Source organism: Myxocyprinus asiaticus, chromosome 39 (genome assembly GCF_019703515.2).
Source record: "Myxocyprinus asiaticus isolate MX2 ecotype Aquarium Trade chromosome 39, UBuf_Myxa_2, whole genome shotgun sequence".
In the NCBI taxonomy this organism is placed as follows: Eukaryota; Metazoa; Chordata; class Actinopteri; order Cypriniformes; family Catostomidae; genus Myxocyprinus; species Myxocyprinus asiaticus.
In genome coordinates this window covers 17,671,243-17,691,974 of record NC_059382.1, presented here as the reverse complement: position 1 = coordinate 17,691,974, position 20,732 = coordinate 17,671,243, and the positions used below count along the sequence as shown (strand labels likewise).

General features: G+C 40.6%; 1 protein-coding gene across 1 annotated transcript in view; it reads left to right on the top strand.

Annotated features, from left to right (window-relative positions):
• Window positions 1-158: 158 nt before the first annotated feature.
• LOC127430276 (leucine-rich repeat-containing protein 75A-like) overlaps window positions 159-20,732 on the top strand; it is a 44,485-nt gene continuing 23,911 nt past the window's right edge. The window contains exons 1-2 of the mRNA XM_051679978.1: window positions 159-3,096; window positions 9,967-10,095. Coding sequence (XP_051535938.1) covers window positions 2,842-3,096; window positions 9,967-10,095 — 384 coding nt within the window. The 5' untranslated portion in view covers window positions 159-2,841. The remainder of the gene's footprint in view (window positions 3,097-9,966; window positions 10,096-20,732) is intronic.

The window sequence follows — 20,732 nt, the reverse complement described above, 5'->3', positions numbered from 1 at the left end:
CCATTGCAGTCTCTTGGCACTATCATGAGTTCAAGCTCGATTACACTTCCTAGTGCTTGACGCACGTGCAGAGCGCTAGATGGCGCTAGGAAGTGTAATCGAGCTTGAACTCATGATCGCCAAGGAAACTGCTGATTTCAAGATTTATAGAGAGAAAGGGGTTATATTTTGTTCTGTTCCCACCCAAAACTGATGAGATTTCTTCAGAAGACATGATATTGAAATCACTAGAGTCTTATGAACCCTATTCACACCTGGTATTAAGATTCATTTCGGGTGATCAAAGTGGTCAGTGCTAAACACAGGTCTAAACGGGGTCTAAAACATTTGTGATCTGATCACAAAAACAACTAACAAAGATGGTCAAAAATGCATGTGACCACATCGGATTTTAGATGTAAACACTAATCCGCCCTGTGTGTGTCCCGGACAGCAGTGAAGCACCACTCCTCACCTGTCAATCAACCGCTGTGCTAATACAAAAGTTTAAACTTTGCCGGTTACGAGCGGCTTCAAAAGGAAATGACCATTTCTAAAAACAGCTACATACACTAGCACCAGAACATGATGGATCTTCTTCAGTGTGTCTGAAACCGTGCTGGTGCTAGCCTTTTGGGGACCCTAAACAAAACTCTGTGTGGGGGGCCCCGTCAGTATGTTCATAACACTACTTATAAAGTCTTTTTTGACTGATGTATGTCATCATGAAATCAGAGATCCCCCTCCAAATCCGAACACAAGTGGTCACAGGGGATGCATTTAAGCAACCAGGTGTAAACAGCCATGTGACTTACCTGACCACATGTGATCAGATCACTCAAGACACATCTTAATACCAGGTGTAAACGGGGTCATGGATTACTTTTATGCTTCAAAGTTTTGGCCTCCATTCACTTGCATTGTATGGACCTACAGAGCTAAGATATTCTGAAGTTCTTTGTGTTCAGTCATATATCTGGGATGGCATGAGGGGGAGTAAATGATGAGAAAATTTACATTTTGGGGTGAACTAACCCTTTAAAAACGCGTCTCGGGACACGCGTTATGTACAATTCGTGGCGCTGCGTCTAGCTTTTTGTTTAGCGCAAATTAGGATCTTATAAAACATTTAAGTAGCAAGAACCAATGCTGCACTATTAACACAAAAACAGCTGAGGTCCAGCTTCCCCAACATGACATACCATTTGTTAAACACCAGATGTCAGCAAAGAAATGGCTACACTAGCCTACTGACAACGTAGTGGACAAGTCAGTGATAAGAAAAAATAAGACTTTAGGAGAGTCTGTGACGACACATATGCTGTCTGGCGTCTAAAATGGACGGAATATGTGAATAACTGTCTCATTTTCTTTATAAGTGTTGAAATGTCCATATTATGTGTGGTGCAGAACTGAACGAGTCCCACATGAAACACAAGCGGAGGATGTTGCAGACCGCTCCACCCCTCCCCACCGAGCCTGTGTCGAGACCCGCTCCATCAGAAATCGTTCGTGCTCCGTCAAATAAATAAATAAAAACATCCGGCCTCTTCTGAACACACCCAACCCTCAGACGGAACACACCTGGGGAGAGGACTTAAAAGGGAACGTGAGGATTTAATTCGACTTGACACGTTTCAGCAGTGAACACTCATGTTTCAACGGGCTGCGGTGTATGGAAATATTGGGATGACTTGTGCGGGTTGGAAAATAGTCACGGAGGACGAAATATTTGCATGCCCTTGTTCACAGCAGTACTGCTCGTCGACTAAACTCATCAAGAAACCTTTATGGCGAATGTAGAGAGAATGCTGAGGAACTGTACTCTCTTAACACGGCCAGTCAACGACTGAAACACAAATACGGGCGTAAAACCCAACCTGCTCCTGCAAGATCGTGCTGTAATTTTATGTTGAACGGGACTGTCAGAGTTTTTGAAGGTTTACGGGACTGTTGTTCCTAATTTGCGGTCATGCCGCAGGCATCATCTGATCTCTTCCCTACTTGAGGGGATTGAGGATTACTGGAGTTTTCCCACAAAAATAGATACATAGGGTAATGGAGATTTGACCTAATTGGGCTGGGATGCTAGTTGTTGCATAGTTTACATAATATACACATTATTTTATTATACAACTAAATACGCATCCGGAACCGATAGTTTCTAAAAGTAAGCTAAACAATGTGCGTGACATGCGTCAGGCGCGAGTGATGTAAAATGTAAATGTTGGACGCTAATTCTCCAGGAAATTGAGTGAGCACTTTGTTACAGATTTTGTTAGCAAATTCAGACGTTTACTAAAATTTCGCACAGTGCAAGTGTTTATTAATTTATTTCATAAATGCATATTCATCTAGATGTAAGTTTATTGTCTGTATCAGCTGTGAGATGACAGGTGTAAGGTGAGCACATAATTGTCGCGAAATTACACTTTCAGGGGCCGTTCGCCCTGAACGCGCTTTCGCATCCTTTCGCGCTGTTTTACATTGTTTTACTATATAAACAAGCACTAGAAGAACGTCTTTAGCGTTGCTTTGCGTCAGAGTCACGCGCAGGAGCGCCGCGTTTTCAGACACCGTGTCAAGTTCAAAAGAACGTCAATTGTTAAAACACGTCAGGAGACACCTGCGATCTGTTATATACCTTTAGCTGTGCAGAGCTTTACGGTCCGAACGCCCACAACGTAAACACAGTTTGTCACAAGCAAACTTTACAGGAGCGATAACGCGTCAACACAAATGTAATCTCATATGCAACGTAAAAGACTTCAAAAAGTTGTCTCCGTTTGCTGTTCTTATTAATGTGAACGCATTTTGAAAGTATGCCCAGTCGGGAGGCTCTTTGAGCTTCTATAACCAAATATGGGAGCGAAGCAGACGAAGGCCGCGGGACAGGAGGCTGGAGCGAGTCCTCCGAGCGCAGGATGGAAACGGACACCCACGAAAGAGCGGGGCGACATCCTCACCTCGTTAATGTTGAAGTCAGGGGATAAACTGAGGAGCAGCGGGGCTCCTCCACCTTACCAGCGACGCATCGGGATGATACAAGAGATGATGCTGATGGCAAAGCAGGGGAAACACGACGAGGCGACAGAGATCCTGAAAACTCTCCGGCAGGTACAAGTATCAGTGCATGATCACCCTGGCTGTCCAATTCTCAGTCAAACTATTGCATTATTTAATATAAACAGTTAAAGTTGGTATCTGTAGCCTACCTGTCAACTTTGTCTCCATGTCATTGTTCTGTTCTGTCATATGCTCAGATGTGCTGTGGTATAGGCCTACAACAAATGCAAGTACATAGTCCCTGAACTGATTTGCAGAGCATCCGTTCAGATGCTTTATATAATTTTCTTTATTATTATTTATTAGTCCACCCCATGCAAAATGGAACCAAATCACAATGAAGAGGCCAGAACTGGCCCAGAACCAGGGACATGCACAGGGGAGTGGCTCAGCTCAAGCCTCTGCCCCTTTACACTCCTGGGCTGAGGTGCCCCTATGGAGAAAGTAATATCATTTGCATATATTCATTTTGCAGATGCTTTTTATCCAAGTGATTTATATATCATGAATAGTAAAACACTCTATGCATATTTTTATTATTATTATTATTGTTTGTTAATGTAAACGTGCGCTAAATGTCTGTCTTCGGCTGTTGCGTTGCATCTCTTGTTTTGCAGGGCAGCAGATCAGGAGCGACGGGGGAGGGGCGCTTGACACTTGAGCAATGACAAATGTGTCCTTTTTTAAGCGCATTTTTAAAAATCTGACTTAAAAATACGAAAATACGAATTGGTGCACGTTTACATCCGCTACATAATGCGCATTATCATGAAGGAGCCGCCTCGTCATGAGGGAGCAGCTGAATGACCTCTCCCTGCTTTGGGGACAGTTTTATTTGTAAGATTGGAGCAAGTATCTTATTTTATTAAATGCATCCACGAGACACCGCAAAATAAGTGCAATATCTGATATAATGTGGGCTGAAATAGCTGCGATGCCCACACACCGCCAGTCTCCGCATACCTGGGAGCGACCGCTCTCAAAACTGTTCTGGCGGATTGTGAGGACCCACTTTATCGACCAGCTGTGAGTTAAACACTTCCAAATGGCAAGCGCTATGTTCAAAGAATTGTGTGTCAAGGTCAGACCTTTCGGTGGGCAAGTCACTTCAAGCTATCGCACACTCATGACACATGCGCGAATGGTCAAAACATGTAATTGTTTTGCGAATAAACCGTTTCCATCACCTTAATGCACATTTTAACTAATGCAAAACTCTAGAAAATCCACCTCCTCCTAGCGCATTACATTTTAAGTGAATTTAGAAAGTTTATTCGCATATCAAGCGTTTCCATTCAGGATTTCTTATGCACAATTTCAAAATGTGCATAAAAATACACTGCTCAAAAAAATTAAGGGAACACGTAATTATCACAGTATAACACAAAGTCAGTTAAACTTCAGGGATATCAATCTGTCCAGTTAGGAAGCCTAAGCGATTGTGAATCAGTGTCACCTGTTTTGTTGCAAATGAATGTTATAACAGGTGCACTGGAGAGGCAAAAGCAAGACAACCCTCAAAAAGGGAATGGTTTTGCAGGTGGTAGCCACAGACAATTGCTCTCTCCTTATCCTTCCTGACCGATTCTTCTCTAGTTTTGCGTTTTGATAGTGTCCTTGTCACTACTGGTACCATGAGGTGGTACCTGCAGCCCATTCAGGTTGCACAGGTAGTCCAGCTCCTCCAGGATGGCACATCCATACGTGCCGTCGCAAGAAGGTTTGCTTTGTCTCCCAGTACAGTCTCAAGAGCACGGAGGAGACACCAAGAGACAGGCCGTTACACGAGGAGAGCTGGACAGGGCCGTAGAAGGGCATCAACTCAGCAGCAGGACCGGTATCTGCTCCTTTGTGCAAGGAGGAACAGGAGGAGCACTGCCAGAGCCCTACAAAATGACCTCCAGCGGGCTACTGGTGTGCAAGTTTCTGACCAAACTGTCAGAAACAGACTCCATGAGGGTGGCATGAGGGCTCGACGTCCTCAAGTGGGACCTGTGCTCACAGCCCAACACTGTTCAGCTCACTGTACACCAGAATTGGCAGGTCCGCCATTGGCGCCCTGTTCTCTTCACAGATGAGAGCAGGTTCACACTGATGCACATGTGACAGACGTAAAAGAGTCTGGAGATGACGTGGTGAACGTTATGCTGCCTGCAACATCATCCAGCATGACCGGTTTTGCGGTGAGTCAATGATGGTCTGGGGAGGCATATCCTTGGAGGGTCGCACAGACCTCCACGTGCTAGCCAACGGTACCCTGACTGCTGTTAGGTACCGGGATGAAATCCTCAGACCCATCATCAGATCTTACGCTGGTGCAGTGTGCCCTGGGTTCCTCCTGGTGCAGGACAATGCCCGGCCTCGTGGCCAGAGTGTGTTGGCAGTTCCTGGATGATGAAGGCTTTGATGCCATTGACTCGCCCTCACATTCCCCAGACCTGAATCCAATTGAGAACCTTTGGGACGTTATGTATCGGTGCATCCGATGCCGCCAAGTAGCGCCACAGACTGTCCAGGAGCTCACTGATGCCCTGATCCAGGTCTGGGAGGAGATCCCCCAGGACACCATCCGCCGTCTCATCAGGAGCATGCCCAGACATTGTCGGGAGTGCATACAGGCACGTGGGGGCCATACACACTACTGAGTCACATTATGAATTGCCGTGATTAAATTCACACAAGTTGGAACAGCCTGTGATTTCAATTGTTTACTTTGATTTTCAGTGTGAGTTTGAATCCAGCCATCAGTCGGTTGGTGATTTTGGTTTCCACTGACCGTTGTTATGTCATTTTGTTCTCAACGAATTACACAATGTACAGTAAAGATTTTGATCTTCAATATATTTCATTCACCGATGTGTGATTTAAGTGTTCCCTTAATTTTTTTGATCAGTGTAGTTGGATGGAAACCCACCTATTACTTGAGCAAGCCTAAATATGTTAAAAACATGCATTAGTTCATAAGGTGAACAATCAGATCGCAGAGCTAATGTAAGTCCCTAAAAATTTATATTTTTTTTTTATTATTTTTTTATTTTTATTTAAACTTAAATGTAGGTTGTCCAATTACTACCATTGCTGCATAGCTAAATCAAAGTTATAATATAAATGATAAAGAATGATAAATTGAGGCCTTCAACAGTTGCTTAACTGAATATATGAAGAAAGTGGTCTTCTACAATTTACGGTGTATTAAAGTAAACATAAATATATAAAGCCTATGTCAGTCCTATATATATATATAAAATTAACAGTGAAGACAGTGATAATAACACTTAAATAACCATGGAATTTAACAACATAATGTTAAATAACCCACACACACACACAAAGATTGAGACAGAATTGGAAAGAGTGGAGGGAGACTGCTTAATGGAGTGTTTCTTTGCAAAGCTGGATTCAAAACACCAGCAAGCAAGCAGGTGAATATTGATGAAAATATATGGCAAAAGATCTTTCACACTTTGTCTCCAGTAAGGTATTTTTTCCTCAAAATCATTTGCCATGGGAGGAAGTAATGTATAACTTTGTGTTTTAAAGTGAAGCATATTATTAAGTTAAACTAATATTAATATTAGGATACAGATATAAAAAAAAATAGGTAGAGATATAAACATTATTCTACATGAGCTTGTGATGAGGAGAAGGGCTAATCAGAGGGAGAGGGATAAATGCAGCCGGATGTGGCAGTTCGGGAGAGAGAGAGCCACGCGCAGCTGCTTTGTGTGCATTTGTGTTTGTGTCTTCATGAACTGCCACATCTGGCTGTATTTATCCCTCTCCTCGGCTGATAAGCCCGACTGGGGGCCGGGTGTGCGTAGTTACGGCCCAGCCCTGCCCTACTCCTCGTCACAGAGCTATATACTGTATTTAGAATAATAATAAATACTGTATGTAGACAGTACTATTCTATATAACAATAAGTGAAAAGTGTAAATCTTCCATTTAAGATTAGGCACAATCACTAGGCTCAAGGTCAGAGAGTGAGCGAAAGTGTAGTGTACTGATGAAGGGATTTTAGTGACTTATGGTAAAGGGTCATACAGTAGTTTGGAGTTTGATAAGGATGAGGAGTAACAATGACATGGGAGTCTTAGAATGGAACATGAGTTATAACAGCAACAACAACATTAGCAGTATTAGCATGAAGCCTAATTATTAACAATATGACCTTGAAAAGTTTCTAAATCATTCTCTGTAACTATTTAAGGGGTGGATTTTTCCTCAGTTTGCCTCTCAAAATGTCTGTGCACAGCCCTGGCCAGTATTTTCAATCACAGTTCAGGGTGGTGATGTTTTTTTGGGGAGAGTTCAAATTTCTGTTGAAATGCACAAAACAGCCAAAACATATAGAACATCACATCATTGCTGTTACAGTTTATGCAGTGCTTATATTTTGAATAGAAGTATCTGAAACACAGACTGTGTCTCGTTTGGAAGGCTGCGTGCTAGGTAGAATGTGTCCTTTGAAGGCTGCAGTATACCGAGTGTCCTCCTTTAAACAAGTCTCGTTTAAACGAGACGGCCTTTGTAGGACAAACGGAAAAGGAACGTAACATGGTTGCTATGACAGCACGCCACTCTTTAACAAGCGCTAGCGCTTTGGGTGAGAAGGGAACAAAGTCCCTCTGGAAGGGAATGTATGAGGTACATTTTAGGAGAGTTATGATGTAAAGAGAAAAGAAAATAGATTTTGCAGGTGTACTTTTAGTCTAATATTTAAATTTTATATTAACATAATTATACATATATACTCTGCACCCATCTACTGAGGTACTTCAACTTGGGAATTAACATTACTTCATATTTACAGGCAAATTGGCATCATTTTTTTCAGACATTTCCGTTGGAAGCAAAGAATTGTGGGTTGTGAGTGCCCATGAAGGATACACCTCATGCATCCTCCGAATTCCCATGAAAGAAGGTCGCATTCGAAGTGTCCTACTCGCTTTTCTGAAACGAGACAGCCTCGATGACGTATGCGGCCGACAAATGCGACCTCTGGAGGACGCATCCTTCCAAACGAGACACCAAGAGTGTCTCACCAAGAGTTATCAACAAGAAATAATTTCCCAGCTTTACAGAGTTTGAATTAATTTGTTTGTCACAGAATTCAGTGCTGTTGAGACAGATGCCCATTTTTTTATTTATTTTTTTATTTATTTATTTATTTATTTTTTTACAGTACTGTGATGCCACTCGGCTACAGTGAACCTGTGAGATCAGACACAGCACAAGCTGGCGAAACAGCAACACTGCACTGCATAAATACCAACTGTTTACTTTGGGTAGCGATAATGGATCATGAGCACGAAGCATAAGCATGAAGCTCTACTTTATATCGTGGCAGTATCAGTAAGATCAGATCAGTGTATGCTGCCAGTCTTGCCCTTATTTCTATTTTTGTGGCTGAGCTGATGGGGATTTCTAATCCTCTATAGGTTTTATTAAATTAATTTTTGGGCAATGATGATGGAACAGGTGGGTTTGAAACACACTGTATGCTTTGTTCCCAAAAGGATGCTTTTCCCTTATGTAAATTTTGCAGTGGGGGATAAAGCACATAATGAGCAACAAAGGGAGTCAAAGGATAGCGTCTCTTGTCCAGCGGTTACCAAGTGTGCCTTGTTGCCCGGAAACCATGAAAATGGATGGGCGTTTGATTAAATGGAAATTGATTAATCAAGATTCTGCTCCATAGAGTCATAATGATGAACCAAAAGACTTTGGCTCTCAGTGTGTGCAGCTTAGGTCCAGTTTTTTATCCAGGGAGGGGGTGAGTAGTGTGGGAAAAATTAATTACCGGTACTAAGTAGGAACTTGGTCACCTCCTAGGACTGACTTACATACAGGACTTTATGTTTAATGTTTAGTGACATGAAAATATTTCCGTTTTCTCTTAACAAAGACAAACCTGTGCTCTTTCTCATACTAATGATGATTTGCTTTCATTTGCACCCACCCATTTTCCGTTTCTTCAGTGCTGATTAGTTGGCTCTGGCCTCTTTTTTTAATTTTTTTTTATTATTATTCAGTGCTGACAAAAAAATGTCTGTTCTGCCTCTAGTGCTATATTGTAACATTTTTGACAAGTCAGGGCTACATTTTTTTGATAAATAGCGTAATCATTCTTGATGACCAATTCAAGTGCTCCAATAAATATTTCACATATTTAATTTGATAACTTTATTCTTATATATAATAATGTGTAACTGTTGGTCCTAGGATTTTGGTAGTCTGTGGATACATAAATGGATCAAAATTTTGCTACACATGGTGACTAATTTGCATCATGATAAAGTCTTTGCCTCTAGTACACGGAGTTCCAAGTTGTAATCTGCCCTAGTATAACTTTTTAATTTTATTAACGAGAATTACATCTGAACATCAATGAATGTACAGTATATCATGATTCGGGACACATTTGCTTGCATTTTGCTTTGTGATTTCACTAGAAAAAGCACGAGCTGTGGAACATCGGAGCAAGTAGAGTAGAAAGTGTTCTGAGCAGATAACAGCCACAACGAGTACTCATCATAACATTCAAAATAAAACATTCCAGCACCAGATCACCACTTATTACAACACACATGAACAAAATGGAAACTCCTGCTTAAGAACTGGCAATGTTTCTTCTGCATTAGTCACTTATCTGATGACAGCTTTTTAAAAAAGTGGTAGGGACAAAATTGGCCAAGGTAAAAAATTATAGGGAATGCCCCACTCGTCCCACCCATAAATAGCACCTATGGATAACAGTAACAAAATATTTATTCCAAACAAATAGCTTCTTAGATGACATGTTGAAGAGTCAGACTTAAGCGTTATGTGTGATCTGCTGAAAATATTGTTTCTTGCATTCTGAAGTAGAGTCTTCAGTTCCATTTCTCATGAACTCCTTGCATTGTGTCTTTTTCTCAGGATCTGGGAATGGAGTCAACCTCTCTGGACGATGTTCTGTACCGATATGCCAGTTTCCGCAACCTGGTGGATCCCATTACGCATGACCTCATAATTAGCCTGGCCAAATATGTTCAATGCCCAAAGACGGTATAGTGCCCAGTTTTGATAATCACAGACATTTTAAAGCGATAGTCCACCCGTAAATGAAAATTCTTTATCTGTGTACTCCCCCTCATGTTATTCCTAACCCATATGACTTTCTTTCTCCCATGGAACACAAAAGGAAATGTTAGCCAGATCCTCTGTCACCATTCCCTTTCATTGTATAGAAAATGGAATGTTAGCTTTAGCCTATTCAATGAAAGCGAATGCTAAAATTTTGCCTAGCATTTTCTTTTCTGTTCCATGGAAGAAACAGGTTTGGAAAAACATAATAATGAATTAATTAACAAATTCTAATTTTTTTAGTTGAACTATCCTTTAAATCAGGGGTGGGGAACGTCAGGCCTCAGGGTTGTATAAGGCCCGCAAGACCATTTTATCCGGCCAGCAAGGCCTTTTGAGAAATAATTTGAAAAGCAAAAAAATGGCCTTGATTCAATTAACTGTAAAAAAAAATAATAATAATAATAATTTTTAAATAATGTTTAAAAATAATTTAAAATGATAACAACACAAAATATTGTATAATAGAAAGACATTTTAGTGTTAGTGTTTAGTGAGCACGTAACGGACTGCGTATGTTAATTTCAACCCACAATCAGAAATGGCAAGCAATTGTATGGCCCGCAAATAATTTCGTAAATACTCGAATGGCCTTAATGGAAAAAAGGTTCCCCACCCCTGCTTTAAATCTAATCCCATACACAGACACACACACACACACACAAAGTGTCTGTATGCTCTATTAATGCATTTCTGTTTATTTCACTGGTATGTTGTATTACATTAAGATTTTATGAAAGTTGTTTTAAAGCACTGACAGGAAGGCACAGAAAAATGACACACAACATCATACCATTCCAGTGCAGTGAGCATTAAAGAGGATAAAAACCGGGGCCTGTGTAGCTCAGTGGTAAAATACGCTGGCTACCACCCCTGGAGTTCGCTAGTTCGCTAGTTCGAATCCCAGGGCGTGCTGAGTGACTCCAGCCAGGTCTCCTAAGCAACCAAATTGGCCCGGTTGCTAGTGAGGGTAGAGTCACATAGGGTAACCTCCTCATGGTCACTATAATATGGTTCGTTCTCGGTGGGGCACATGGTTAATTGAGCGTGGTTGCCGCAGTGGATGGCGTGAAGCCTCCACAAGCGCTATGTCTCCATGGCAACGCGCTCAACAAGCCACGTGTTGACTGTCTCAGATGCAGAGGCAACTGGGATTCGTCCTCCACCACCCGGACTGAGGCGAATCACTATGCGACCACGAGGACTTAGAGCACATTGGGAATTGGGCATTCCAAATTGGGAGAAAAAAGGGGATAAAAACCAAGTTGCTAAGGCATGAGTGAGGGAGAAACTGAGATGAAGAGAAAGATGAGGGTACAGGCAGATGGAGGTGTTCTCGTGGATGAGTCACACACACTAAAGGCCAGTCAGCCCTCTTCCAAGACTGCTGTTGCTGCTGCACTTAATGAAGCAAGTCAGACACTATATCACACTATAACACCCAGCACAGCTCCTATACAGAGCTGTACAAACACCTGACATCCACCAAAGCAATGCTGTGGCAATTGCTTTCTTTTTGCTGTGCTGCTGATCATCTCTTCTCTAACAAATGTGGTGTGGTGAATCTCACAAAACCTGTCAAGAACACATTCTAGTTATCCATCACAAAATAAAAGGAAAGAAAGAAGAATCAGAAACAGAATGAGCTTTATTGCCAAATATGCTTACACATACAAGGAATTTGTCTTGGTGACAGGAGCTTTCGGTACACAACAATACAAAACAGCAACAACACTTTTAAAAAATATTTAAAAATTGAATAAAAAATAAATAAATATTGAAAAGAAAAGAAAGTATATAAAGAATACACAATAGACAGAATATATATATATATATATATATATATATATATATATATATATATATATATCACATACACACATACATATACACATACATATATATATATATACATACACACATATACGTAGTGCAAATCTAAATACAAATCGGTTATATACAGTGCAAGGGAATGTAATGGCAGAAGAGGCTGGATGCGTTGGATAAATATAAAAAAGACTAAACTGTGTATTGCACATAGTTATTGCTCAATGGGGCAATTTAGCTGTTCATGAGATGGATAGCCTGAGGGAAAAAACTGTTCCTGTGCCTGACGGTTCTGTTGCTCAGAGCTCTGAAGTGTCGGCCAGAAGGCAACAGTTCAAAAAGGTAATGGGCAGGGTGAGTGGGGTCTAGAGTGATTTTTCCAGCCTTTTTCCTCACTCTGGAAGTGTATAGTTCTTGAAGGGAGGGCAGGGGGCAACCAGTAATCCTCTCAGCAGTCCAAACTGTCCTTTGTAGTCTCCTGATATCTGATTTCGTAGCTGAACCAAACCAGACAGATATTGAAGTGCAGAGGACAGACTCAATGACTGCTGAGTAGAACTGTATCAGCAGCGCCTGTGGCAGGTTGAACTTCCTCAACTGGCGAAGGAAGTACAACCTCTGCTGGGCCTTTTTCACAATGGAGTCAATGTGGGTCTCCCACTTCAGGTCCTCTGAGATGGTAGTGCCCAGGAACCTGAATGACTCCACTGTTGCCACAGTACTGTTTAGAATGGTGAGGGGGGTCAGTGTTGGGGTGTTTCTCCTAAAGTCCACAATCATTTCCACTGTTTTGAGCATGTTCAGCTCAAGGTTGTTTTGACTGCACCAGACAGCCAGCTGTTCAACCTCCCTTCTGTGCAGACTCATCGTCATTTCGGATGAGGCCGATGACAGTGGTGTCCTCTGCAAACTAAGAAATTATATTAAGCTAAAAAAAATTATGAAAAATATATCAAAAATATGAAGCCTGTTTATAGGACCATTAGGATTGTTTGCATTGTGTCCATCCCGCCCAATTCTCATTATCATAATGCAAAAATTCTCATCTTCTAATAATTTGAATATTTGAATATAAAATAATGTTGTTATTTAGATTAGATAGTATATATACTGGCTTTAATTTAAGCTGATTTAAAAATATATAGTTTTACTGTAATGTGAATCTTATGAGAACATTTATTTAGCATAGTGAGGATTACAAAAACAACCCTTAAAAGGTAAAATAGTACAGTAATGAGAATTATGCAAAACAAATGCTTTATAAAAATAGCATTTTATATATATATATATATATATATATATATATATAATACAGTAAATATATATGTAATTATTATATTTATTATATATTATATATACATTTTATGTTATATTATTTATTTCTTATTTTGGAGTGAAATATGACCTGGGCTTGTTTTCATGACAAAGTATGCTCCTGGTTGCATTATTGCTAATATACAGTGTGTGTGTGTGTGTATATACACACACACACACACACACACACACACTGGCAGCCAAAAGTTTGGAATAATGTTCAGATTTTGCTGTTTCGGAAGGAAATTGGTACTTTAATTCACCAAAGTGGCATTCAACTGATCACAAACAAATTGAAAAAAGTCATTTTTGATCAAATCTAGACAGGCACCATTTCCAGCAGCCATCACTCCAAGGATAAGGTGATTACTCAAGAGTAATCATGCTAAATTGCTAATTTGGTACTAGAAAATCACTTGCCATTATATCAAACACAGTTGAAAGCTATTTGGTTTGTTAAATGAAGCTTAACATTGTCTTTGTATTTATTTTTGAGTTGCCACAGTATGCAATAGACTGGCATGTCTTAAGGTCAATATTAGGTCAAAAATGTCAAAAAAGAAACAACTTTCTCTACAAACTCATCAGTCAATCGTTGTTTTGAGGAATGAAGGCTATACAATGCTTGAAATTGCCGAAAAACTGAAGATTTCATACAAAGGTGTACACTACAGTGTTCAAAGTCAAAGGACAACCGGCTCTAACAAGGACAGAGAGAGATGTGGAAGGCCAGATGTACAAATAAACAAGAGGATAAGTACATCAGAGTCTCTAGTTTGAGAAATAGACACCTCACATGTACTCAGCTGACAGCTTCATTGAATTCTACCCGCTCAACACCAGTTTCATGTACAACAGTAAAGAGAAGACTCAGGGGTGCAGGCCTTATGGGATGAAATGCAAAGAAAAAGCCACTTTTGAAACGGAAAAACAAAAAGAAAAGGTTAGAGTGGGCAAAGAAACAGAAATTGGACAACAGATAATTGGAAAAGAGTGTTATGGATTGTGACGAGGAGAGCGTGGCCGGGTCGTGATGGAGCATGGCCGGCGCTGAATCAGCTGATCAGCGGGAGAGCGAGATAAGGGGCAGCCGGAGGCGCCAGTTGGAGAGAGAGAGAGAGATGCATGCGGCCGCGTTGCATGTGTGTTTGTGTCCTTATGTTTTATGTTCTTTTAAGTTAATTTATATCATTAAAGTTTGTTCACTGTTCAGCCGGTTCCCGCCTCCTTGCCCATCTTTTATACTGTTACATGGATCTTAACCCCATTGAGCTTTTGTGGGATCAGCTAGACTGTAAGGTGCATGAGAAGTACCCGACAAAACAGCCACATCTATGGCAAGTGCTACAGGAAGTGTGGGGTGAAATGTCACCTGAGTATCTGGACAAACTGACAGCTAGAATTCCAAGGATCTGCAAAGCTGTCATTGCTGCACGTGGAGGATTTTTTGATGAGAACTCTTTGAAGTAGTTTAAGAAGTTCTGAACATTTGTTTCAAATTGTAATTGTAATTTTTCACATTATTAATGTCCTGACTATATATTGTGATCAGTTGAATGCCACTTTGGTGAATAAAAGTACCAATTTCTTTCCATAAAAGCAAAATATGTACATTATTCCAATTTATATATATATATACAATATGTATATATAAACATTTATTCAGCATATATATATATATATATATATATATATACAAGCCTCAGTAATATGCATATGCAGTCAATTTAACTGAATGTAATGAAATGTCAGCTTACAGCTGGAGAGTTAGTGTATGCACAACTGAAGACATTTACTTTAAGTGATGTTATTGTAAGTGAAGACTGACAAGAAAGATGGAGGGAGAGAAAGTAAAGATGAGTTCAGTGATGTGATGATGGGAGAGCTGTGCTGTCTGTTATGCTCTCAGAGCTGTCACAGCACGCTGGGTGTATGATTACATAGCCCGGGGACCCACTGTCTGTCTGCGGGGGATGCGCACCAGAGCTGACCAGCCATGTGGCACGGTTAATCTCACCGTCAGCAGCCACTCGGCTTTACCAACACATACAGTGTTTTTTCTAGATGTCTCATTATATCCACAGTCATGTATTTCTGTCTGATCCACTGCAGAGGTCACGGCCTGTTGCAGTGAAGAGATGTGATTGCAGGCTTGATTTACATATTGATGTATTTCAGTACTGATACAGGCACCTAAGCACAGACAATGTGTCCTTGATGCAGTTCTTTGTTATTGTGATCTAGATAAAAGAGACACGTTTGGAAATCTATCACAACACTCTGCCTGTATAAAGTCACCCTAAATCGCTTACGTTTGTATTTTTTGCTGATGCATGTAGAGATGTTTTGGAGTAGAATAGATAGGTGTAAGTGATTCTCCCCTGTATTTGTTCATTGACAGGGGTTAAACTGGGATTTTGGAGGTGAGGGAACCGTAAAATCCGGTGGTGACATGACCACCCTGAACCTGTGGTGTTAGGTTTTGCCTATAAATATAAATACTGCATCAGAGCTGCTTTGATGTTGTCATGACACTCAGCATGTTTCTTGTTTTCTGTTTGCTGTGCATGAGAGATAATCTTTGCAGTGTAACTGTAATGATGGCTATAATGGTTAATTAGATGCAAGATGAAAGATGAATCACAATTAGGTATGCAAATAGATGTAAGCAAGAAGACCAATTAAAATTCAGTATTCAAATATCACAATGACTTCAACACAAAGTTCTGAGAGTTTATAAAGAATAAAGTACATAAAAGTATAAAGTTTCTGCTAAATGACTAAATGTAAATGTACAAAACTACACAGAGAAACTAAGACTGAAATTACCTACAAAAAAAAAAGTTTGGGGTCTGTGCGTTTAGCAATTTGGGAGAATTAATTGCATAAGTTCAATGTTGACTGTTGGGGTTTAAAACAAACCTCTTACCAGAATGCTTAAAAAATATTCTGCCTACTAAGCATTGTAACTACAGATAATTGGTAATCTGGTCATGTGTGGTCAATACCCTCTGACAGAGTGCTGTGCACTGAATCTGCTTTATTGCTTATGTTATTAATAGTGTCAATGCTATTACAGTAATAAACCTCTGTACATTTCAGTTGCGATTACTGAGACAAGACAAAATTACTGTGATGATGGATCCATTGTAATGGTATGTTTATTCATAGACAGAATTTTGGGCTGTTACCTTTTCTTGTTAACAGCATGCCAGTGGAGGTGATGAACAGTTTTTGGGAGGCATGAAGCATGTCATCATCTTTTGAGAGGCAGAACAGATGGTTTGTAACCTTGCTGAAAACTAATAACCAAGTTTTCACCTTTGCAGGTCTTAATATTGTGTTCTGAGTGGTCAATCAATTCTGGTAGATAGATAGAAAAGACAGAAAGAGTGATAGATAGATAGATAGATAGATAGATAGATAGATAGATAGACAGACAGACAGACAGACAGACTGGCTCTGGTAAGTACTTCAGTGTTGGGTACTTTGTCCTGCCATCTGATTTGAGTGATTGAGCCGTCATGCATGACTCTGGTGGACAGTCCACGTCTCGCAGGCTTACAGCAGGGTTGGAAGCACCACTACTTAGGAGACCTTCAGCTTCATTGGTAGGCTGATCCCTCGACATTCCCAGTAAAGCTGGCTTTAGCAATTCTGCAGTTTACTTCAGCATTGATTGACATTGCTCGGGAAAGGGTACTGCCCAGGTACATGAAGTGGTCCACTGCCTGAAGTCTCTGTCCATTTACAGTAATGGATGGTTCTGAGTACAGGGCGTGGGTAGCTGGCTGGTGCATGACCTCAGTCTTCTTGATGTTAATGGTGAGACTGAAGTTGTTGCATGCAGATGAAAACTTGTCCATACTGACTAGCATTTCTGGCTCTGTACTAGCATTCAGAGCACAATCATCAGCAAAGAGAAAGTCTCACAGCACAGTTTCCTTCGCCTTGGTGATGGCACATTGTTGCCTCAGATTGAATAGGTTCCCTTCAGTTCTGTACCTCAGGCCTACTCCTTCAGTGCAGTGCTGAAAGGCATCAGTCAGAGAATATCATGTTGAACAGAGTGGGTGCTAAAACACACCCTTGCTTGACACCGTTGGAGACTGGGAAGGCCTCAGATGTTTCACCGTCATCCAGGACACGCGCCATCATACTGTCATGAAATTGACGAACCATTAGTATGAATCTGTCTGGACAGCCGAATTTCAACATGATCCTCCACAAGTCCTGGCGACTGACAAGATTCAAACACTTTCGTGAGGTCCACAAAAGTTGTGTAGTTCACGATTCTGCTCTTGACACTTCTCCTGTAACTGGCATGCAGCGAGGATCATGTCTATGATCCCATGTCCCTTGGGGAAGCCGCACTATGATTCTGGCAGTAAGCCCTTCCCCAGGTGAGTGATTGAACGGTTCAGCTGAACCTGTGCAAGAATTTTCCCCGCTGTCAAGAGCAGCGAGATTCCATGATGATTGTCACATACCTGGCGATTCCCCTTCCTCTTATAGAGGTGCATGATGGATTCTCTAAATTCCAATGGAATGGATCCTTTTTTCCTGAAGGACTGAAACAGCTCAGGGAGTTTCCATAGCAGCATGGAACCGCCGACTTTGTACACCTCTGCTGGTATGGCATCTGACCCTGGGGCTTTACCACTTGACAGCTGGTTGATGGCTTTCTTCACTTTGTCCTCTTCTGGTGGAGCATCCATGGAGTCATTGACTGCAACCTAGGGCATCTTGTTGATGGCCTCATCATTGATAACTGAAGGAGAGTTGAGAACTGTTTCAAAATGTTCAGACATCTCTGGAGAATCTGTGTCTTCTCAGTAAGGAGGATAGTTTGTGACGAGGAGGAGGGTGGGTCCGGGCCGTGACTACATATGCCCGGCCCCCAGTCGGGCTAATCAGCCGAGAAGAGGGATAAATGCAGCGGGACGTGGCAGTTCGAGAAAGAGAGAGCCACACGCATCTGCCATGTGCATGTTTGTGTTATGTGTCTTTTTGTTTAATTGAAATATTACTTTGGCTGTTCAGCCGGATCCCGCCTGCTCCTTTCCCATTTAACCTTGTTACATTGGTGCCGAAGCCCGGGAAGGAGGAGGGATGTGCTGTCGTGGAGCATGTATCTGCTGATACATTAAGTGCTAATGCATTTTACCATGGACATCAAAACACACCCATATAGTATGTTGGTTTCACTTTATTAGCGAGGACATCTCATATATCCCAGGGTTTTTGTACAGAAGTATTTATATTTTGTTAAACCCAAAGCCTAAAACTAAACCTAAACCTCACAGAAACCTGTCGATAGCAGTAGATTTAATGCAAAACACGATTTGGCCAATTTATGAGCATTTCAAATAGTAAGGACTAGCTGTGTAAATTGGCAGTTTCATCACGATACAGTCTTTTTTCAATTCTCTTAGCCAGTGATCCGATGTATAATAAGGTACTTCACTTAAAACAGAATATATATATATATATACATTCAGTTAAATTGACTGCATATGCATATTACTGAGGCTTATATATATATATATATATATATATGCTGAATAAATGTTTATATATACATATTGTGTATATATATATATATATATATATATATATATATATATATATATATATATATATATATATAATAGTCATACAATCACATACAAGTGATCATCAATCGTTTGACGACAGCTCATTGCCTTGTGGAATGAGATAAACACTACAGTGACAATTTGTCATCTCTACAACAGTCAATCAAGTCTCTCAATCCAAAATACCCACGACAGGAGAGTATGTGCTATCCCTGTATTTTCTTAGCTACAACTTCCACGGTTGTATTGAAAAGTTCTGTTACCGTTTACTGTGATAAATGTTAGTAAGGGTGTTGATGTGAAGATGTGAAAAGTCTTGTAATTGATGTGGCTGCAGAGCAGGTGTTTTCTCTTTACCTCGTCAGCTCTGTTCAGAATATTGGGGCTCTTTAGCCGTTTGACATGGCTGAATTGCTCCAAAGCGCTTTAAAAGCAAAAATTCTCATGCAGAATTCAAACGTGTCGCATGCGCCATGATATTGAGGGAATCCCGATTTAATCGGTCTTGTGAGCAGCTCCACGCTATCCTGTCACCCGAGCTCACTGCCCTGTTGATGTGCGCGCACACGGATAGAGCAGAGCGCAACTTCAATAGGCCTTTTTCACACTTCTGCGTTTCTCGCTTCTGGGGATGGCCCTCACGGAACATTTCCGGTATCAGCAATGGCCACTGAAACGTGATCAAGATCTGTTGAAATCAAAGTCTTCATACAAATTAAATAGTGTGTAAATGTTTGATCTGACTTTATGCTTTGTTGGCGACTCTACAGAGCTCTAATTAACATTCTGACAACTTTAAGGAAGGCATACTGAATACCAGATATTCAAGCTGCTACTGGTCTTAGACTACACTGGTAATAAATAACTATAAAAATAAGATAATAAATTCTCATCGTTATTCTCCATGTCTGTTTGGGTTGGCTCTGCATTATTGCAAGTAAAACAGCATGAGTGTGGAGAAAATCATCGGCAGCTGTGCAGCTCCAGAATGAGAAGCAGGGCAGTAGGGATGGGCGATACCCAGGGCTCGAGTTGAGGGAGGATGCGAGGGGATGCCATCCCCCTTGTTGCAAGAAATACCAAAAAGCATCCACCTTGTAAAACCACCATCCCCCCTTACCATCCCTTTTAGATCAATTTTGTCATGGATTACTTATATAACAATCTTACAAGTAAAATATTAAATTTTCTACGTTTGATAAATAACAGATTTTAAATAAGAGTGATTAGCCGGTCAGAATTAGATTTCGACGTGTGGGGTTGACAGATTTATATAGGTGAAATCCCCCAATTAGATCTGGACACTTGTACAGTTTGGAAATATTCTGTCAGGGTGATGCTTTAGTCACGCAATCTGGAAACCTTGAGCATGCAAGCTCTCTCTCCACTTCGAAAAGACGCTGGTTTTCTGAAAAAAACTGGCAAATAGGGATGTCGGAGTTTAGCGATGGGTTGACTTGTCCTTCCTAGTGTTTATATGAAACTTACGTCACTGAAGGTAATGCAAGTAGGGATGTGCTGAACGACGTTTAAACAGAAATTTTGAAGACAACTAGTCAGCCAGTCTAAAAAGAAACCGACAGAAAACAGTAAAAAAAAAAAATTATTTATGCGACCCATTTAAAATATTTAATCTATTCCAAATCCAAAGCTAAATTTCACAGAAAAATCATGTATTATCTGCGACATGCTCGCCTTGCATTATGACCATTGTACATTAAATATAGAACATGACACCATTCACTGAATCAATGTTAGTGAATATTTAACAGGCATATTTATTGAAAAAAATGGAATGAATAGTGCAGGACCAATAGAGCA